The sequence below is a fragment of the Gavialis gangeticus genome, unplaced genomic scaffold (assembly GCF_001723915.1).
Source record: "Gavialis gangeticus isolate Ggan-Ray unplaced genomic scaffold, GavGan_comp1, whole genome shotgun sequence".
NCBI classification, from domain to species: domain Eukaryota; kingdom Metazoa; phylum Chordata; order Crocodylia; family Gavialidae; genus Gavialis; species Gavialis gangeticus.
The window spans coordinates 15,430,478-15,436,863 of record NW_017728996.1 but is presented as its reverse complement, the minus strand read 5'-3'; the positions used below and the strand labels follow the sequence as shown (position 1 = coordinate 15,436,863).

General features: G+C 51.2%; 1 protein-coding gene across 1 annotated transcript in view; it reads left to right on the top strand.

Annotated features, from left to right (window-relative positions):
- The window catches only part of KLHL25 (kelch like family member 25), a 34,101-nt gene that overhangs the window by 17,020 nt on the left and 10,695 nt on the right, over positions 1-6,386 (top strand). Inside the window, exon 2 of the mRNA XM_019504054.1 lies at positions 2,017-3,830. Within this exon, the coding sequence (XP_019359599.1) occupies positions 2,034-3,803 (1,770 nt within the window). The 5' untranslated portion in view covers positions 2,017-2,033 and the 3' untranslated portion in view covers positions 3,804-3,830. The remainder of the gene's footprint in view (positions 1-2,016; positions 3,831-6,386) is intronic.

The window sequence follows — 6,386 nt, the reverse complement described above, 5'->3', positions numbered from 1 at the left end:
TTTTTTGAATTGTTTTGAAAAATCTCCTTATTTTTTTTTTTTTTTTTTTTTGAGTGGGCTTGGGGATATGTGGGGGGGTTTCTTGTGATTTCCATAGACGTACACGGTGACAGCCCTATGCCTCTGGCTGAACAAGTGATACTCGACCCGCGGAGGAGTGTTTCAGTGGGGAAGGGAACAGAAAAGGAAGGGCCGCTCTGCTGTTGGGAGAATGGGGCAGGCAGGGTTTGGATCCGATTCTTAAAGCAACACGGATGCATCCAAATCAGCCCCTGGACCCTGATTGCACTTCTGTCCCTGTCCCCAGCACAGCGCACATCCCTGTGCACTCTGTTCTGGCCTCCTGGCCCCTCCATATGGCCGGTCCAGCACCCTCAGTGGCAGTCTGTGCAGATGTTTTCAAAGACCAAGTATCCTTGAATTTTTCAAATGGTTTGGCCTGATCTCTTAATATCTGCCCTCCGAGCCTGGATTTTAGCTGCAGAAGCGACACCAGGGAGTTTTATGGTCCAACACAAGGCAACTGTCCATGCCAGAAGGCCACGTCACCCCTCTATACTTGTGACAAGCCAGGGTCCTCAGCAGTCAGGCCAGGAACCTTTAGCAATGGGCCGAGCGGGTCTGTGCAGCCCCAGGGTGTTGGGAACGTGTGACATCACAATGGGTGACATCACACTGGCTGTTGTGAGGCTTCGTTTTGGGGCTTTGATGGATGAACAAAACATTGGGGGGGGGAGGGGGAACTGGTGAGAGTGAAGCTCTGCAGAGGCAGTGCGGTGAGCCTCCCTCGCTCTTGGACACAATCTCCCGCAGTAGTTTATGGGTTCTTGATATCCCAAGTGACAGGCGGGTGGTGGGTTTTCTGGTTTTTTCTGCCCTGAGTGTCATGTCTTATAAAGGGTGCTGCCTTCTGCACCTGCGTTGTAAATTAGGGCTCCGTTTTCCAGCTTCCAGCTCTGTTTTCTTTCTTTTTGATACTCAGTTTTTACAAAATGCAGATCAGTCGCAGATTTATACTTGCAGAATGAAATTGCCCCCGTATTTGGGCTCACGTGTTAGTGGCAGGTAGGAGAAGGCAGGCTGGTTGAAAATCCGGAAGGGGATGTTTTGGAACAAATGGCCTCATCGGATCCAGTCATCCAAACTCTGCGAGTTTGTCCGTGCTATTGTGCTCCATCCATATTTAGCCAAGAAGTACGGGCATCAGATAGCAATTGCGTGAGACAGTGCTAAGCAGAGGTGCCTGAGACAATGCTGTATTGCTTCTGCCTGTCTGGGAGAAAGCACAAGATAGCTGGCTCCTTTGTCAGATAGCCAGGTGCTGGTCTGTTGTATAAAGCAGATAAGTCACGTGGGAGTGTCTGCTGGGATTCAGCAGCCAGAAACTAGCATAGAAAGATTTGGCAAAGTCTGAAATCTTTGGCTGCCACTAATAGCCACTTATCCCATAAATAAATGCAGTAGCAATCTCCTTTTCCAAACCTGCAATAATCTCTCCTAGATCAGAAGGCAGCGTGACCTGACGTGAGCCAAAAACACGCCCAGTGCCCTTTACCCTGGAGAGACGGCCTTCTTCAGCTCTTGGTGGAGGAAGACCGAGCGCTCTGCAGTTTGCCCGTGTGCCCTTCAGGGGCTGATCAGAAAATTTGCTGTTTCATTTTGGGGTTTAATTGCTTCATTTTGGAGCTTGATTGTTGAAGCTGAAATGCAGAGCGCCCTTTTGCTGCCATGTTTGCCCACAAATTGAGCTCTGGAAGAGTAATGGCGAATTTTGAAGGTGCGCTGTAAAAAGCCACGCTGCAGATCCAGACCGAGGAGCAGGAGCAGAGCTGGAAAGGGCCCACGCTGGGCCACTGGGGATGGTTTTGGAGCAAGGTTTGAGATCCATTAACAGATCAGTGGGAAGGGGGAAATTTGGTTCAAATGATGTCTGCACTATGCTCCCAGTTCTCACTGTTGCTGTGTTTCATCAGTAGTCCCCTGACATTACGCTATATTTTCTCTGTTTCTCTGTAGACGGTACCCGTGTCATCATGTCAGTCAGCGTCCACGAGAACCGTAAATCCCGGACTAGCACCGGCTCCATGAATATCTTACTTTTCCACAAAGCTTCCCACCCGGACTGCGTATTGTCCCACCTCAACACTCTCCGGAAACATTGCATGTTCACCGATGTCACCCTCTGGGCCGGGAACAGATCCTTCCCGTGCCATCGGGCCATCCTGGCTGCCTCCAGCAGATACTTTGAGGCCATGTTCAGCAATGGTCTCCGGGAAAGCCTGGATGATGAGGTGAATTTCCATGACAGCCTCCACCCAGAGGTGCTGGAGCTTCTGCTGGACTTCGCATACTCCTCTCGCATCATCATCAATGAGGAGAACGCGGAGTCCCTGCTGGAGGCCAGCGACATGCTTCAGTTCCACGACGTCCGCGATGCAGCGGCCGAGTTCCTCGAGAAGAACCTGCACCCCTCCAACTGCCTGGGCATGATGCTGCTCTCGGACGCTCACCAGTGCCGGCGGCTCTACGAGCTCTCCTGGAGAATGTGCCTGGTCAACTTTGAAACCGTGCACAAGAGCGAGGACTTCAACAACCTCTCCAAGGACACGCTGCTGGACCTCATCTCAAGCGACGAGCTGGAGATCGAGGATGAGGAGAAGGTCTTCAAGGCGGTCCTCCAGTGGGTGAAGTACGATTTGGATGAACGGCGGGTTCACCTCCCAGAGCTGCTGAGAAACATGCGTCTAGCCTTACTGCCTTCAGAGTGCCTCAAGGAAGCCATGGCTTGTGAGAACTTGATCATGGCCGATGAGAGTAACAAGGTCATCTTGGACGAGGCTATTCGCTGCAAGAAGAAGATCCTCCAGAATGACGGGGTGGTCACCAGCCTCTGCGCCCGGCCTCGCAAAGCTGGGCATACCTTGCTGATCCTGGGCGGCCAGACCTTTATGTGTGACAAGATATATCAAGTAGATCGCAAAGCCAAGGAGATTATTCCCAAAGCAGACCTGCCAAGCCCAAGGAAAGAGTTTAGTGCCTGTGCCATCGGCTGCAAAGTGTACATCACTGGCGGGAGGGGCTCTGAGAACGGGGTCTCAAAAGATGTCTGGGTGTATGATACCGTGCACGAGGAATGGTCCAAAGCTGCCCCCATGTTGATAGCTCGGTTTGGGCATGGCTCAGCTGAACTGGAAAACTGCCTGTATGTGGTCGGTGGCCATACTGCAGTGGCTGGCGTCTTCCCTGCCTCTCCCTCTGTCTCCTTGAAGCAGGTGGAGAAGTACGATCCCACAGCCAACAAATGGACCATGGTGGCCCCATTGAGGGACGGAGTCAGCAATGCTGCAGTGGTGAGTGCCCGGCTCAAGCTTTTTGTCTTTGGCGGGACTAGCATTCACCGGGACATGGTCTCCAAGGTGCAGTGCTACGACCCCGCTGAGAACCGGTGGATGATCAAAGCAGAGTGCCCCCAGCCCTGGCGCTACACAGCAGCTGCTGTCCTGGGCAGCCAGATTTTCATCATGGGAGGTGACAGTGAATATACAGCGGCATCCGCCTACCGCTTTGACTGCGAGACAGACCAGTGGACTCGCATTGGGGACATGACTGCCAAACGCATGTCGTGCCACGCATTAGCCTCGGGGAACAAACTGTACGTGGTGGGAGGATACTTTGGGACTCAACGGTGCAAAACACTGGACTGTTACGACCCTACCTCAGACACGTGGAACTGTATAACAACCGTGCCTTACTCGCTCATACCCACGGCTTTCGTCAGCACGTGGAAGCACCTGCCAGCCTGAGAGGTGTTGGCCCACAAGCCCAACCAGGTAAGAGGGTATTTAACCTGACACTTCGCTGTTACCACCTAAATGTGCATCTCTGCTTCACACCAAGATTGCTTATTCTAGTCTTGCTCCGGGGGGTGTGCCCATTTCCTAACAAGCTGGGTGTATGTTAGAAAGCACAGAAATGTAGAGTGATGAGACTTATAATGCCGTAGGTCTGACACCTCCATTTGCTCTCATACAGTAATTATTTCAAGCCAGTCCTTTTGGTGTCTTTTGAGACTCAGACAGCTTTCCATCCCCAGGTGCCCCAGGGAGGTGCAAGCAACATGTTTCTATCATGCGTTTAATAATGCTTGTGTAGCAGACCTTCTGGGAGACATAATGGTGATTGAGCACTTCAGAAATGCCTAGACAGCTTGTCTTCTGTGCTGGGTATCTGGGTAATTGCTTGATGCTGATGAGTATAGACGTGAAGGGCTTAACCCTTGGTATGCTGGTGGGGGAGCAGGGATGTCCAAGGTAAAAAGCATGGGTGCATTTACTTTTTGGGGTGTGGGACAGGAGAGGTCACAATGCATTTGTTTTTGAAGATCAGATGTGACACCAGAATGATTATAGACCACCTGTTGCATGTCCTTCCACAGCAACTGATGAAGTGAGCTTCAGTTCAGAAAAGCTTGTGCTACATATCTCTACTTTTGGTTAGTTAAAGATGCAAATCTGCCCTGCCTTTCAAATATCTGCCCTCTTGCCCTACAGACTCCAGTGTGAGACGTGGTGGGGATGGAAGAGGGGGCAGTCGCTGGGAGCAGAGTGCATGTTACTAGGGAGATGGTCGGGGAAGGGCTTTCACACTCAGTCCCAAGTAACTGTGGACTCTTTCTGGGGCTTTTCCCTCAGCTGATCACAGTAACAAGGAAATGGAAACTTTGACAGAAGGGCTGGCAGCTGCTTTCCCACTTGCTTCTCCCGGGGTGGCTGAGCTACCATGTTGGTCATGGGTTTTGGGTCTGTTGTTTTGTCATTAAAATCACCCTATAGATTATCCATGCAAGTGTGCCAAAGAGCATCTGGCAGGTGAAAGGCAGCACTTCCTAAAAGCCTTCCTGATGTGTGTTATAAGGCAAATATGGATCTGGGCAGCATTCCCCACTAGCTTGCTAGGAAATTTGGCACCACTTCTTCCAGAATGCTTGGCACAGATCCTCCACCATTGGGATGCCTACTGTCCTGTTTGCAGCTCAGGCAGCTGATCAGGAGAGGAGGAGGACTTGATGCACTGGCCAGGCACTGGGATGGAAGGGCATAGGTGGCTTGGCAGGGTTTCTCTAGAGGGCATTTACCCCAAGAAAGTGGATGGGGGTTTCTGGAGGAGGCCGCCTCCATATCCGCATTGACTTCCAGCTCTCATTTAAAGTTCCCTAGACCAAAAAGTAGCGCTCCAGCCCTGTAATGCCCTGTTAACTCCTTGCTCCTACTTGGCATCGGGGTGTGCCTCGGAGTAACAGAGCATATGGACATTACAGGAGCCTTTTAGGATTTCCCCATGAACGTGTCCCTAATGCCAGCTGGGCATAGGGGATGTTGCTGACACTTCCATCTGGCATTTGCCCACTGCCTGCCTTTCGGAGACTGCCAGCACCTCAAGATAGAAACAACCAGAGCATTGGGTTGCTCTTGGATTGGAGATGCCAGGCTGGACTTTGTGTGAGGCACAACAAGGGTTAACAGGAGAGCGTGCTGCACGTTTCCAGCGCTGAATTATAATGGCTTTCCCAAATTCCCCCCTGTGCTTCTCACGTGTTGCTTAGCATCTGTCGCAGTGGCTCAGTAATCTAATTAACTGCCGCTCAGCTATTAAATATTGCAGCAAAGAGTGTGAGGACTCCATCATTTTCTGTTCAGGTCAATAGGGCCTCCCCTTAAGAGCCATCCTAGAGCTGAAAATTAATTTTCTCAGCGAGCTGGTAGCAGGCACTTCTGAATACTAAACCTCTGCGCCAACCACACATGGGAGTAGGGCTAGGGGCTTTTTAGGGTGGAGTCAGCTGCTGCAGCAGCTACTGAATTAAATTCTAGCTTGGGTTTCCAGTGCATGGAGGGGCACGAGGGCTGGCCACAGCCACATATACCTGCTGCTAAGTCAGCTTCTCCAGTCTCAATAACAACTGCGGTTTTCTCAGTGATTCATTTTTAATCGATGCATTTTCGAGCAGTTCTGGGGCTTCGATGTTCCCTTGCCGCCTGCGGTCCCAAGCCCTGGACACGTGGAGGAGGAATAGGAAGTAACACTGCCCAGTCTGCCCCTGGAGTGACCTGCAGAAAGCTGATGGGAAGTCCAGGCTGTAGTATGAAATGCTTGTGGTGGCATTACTTCTCGTGGACTAGAAGAGGCTGTTTTAAAACCACCTGCGTTCTTAACAGTGAGCATCCCATTGCCAAGACGTGGGATCTTTTTGTTCCCTTTCTTTATAAACTCATACCTTGTCGTGTCCTTAAGTAATGAGGGCTCCTGGAACCAAAGCTCCAACAAAGATGTTCACCCTCGCCGAGGATGTCCCACCACTTGGTGTCTGAGCAGGACGCAAGAATGGT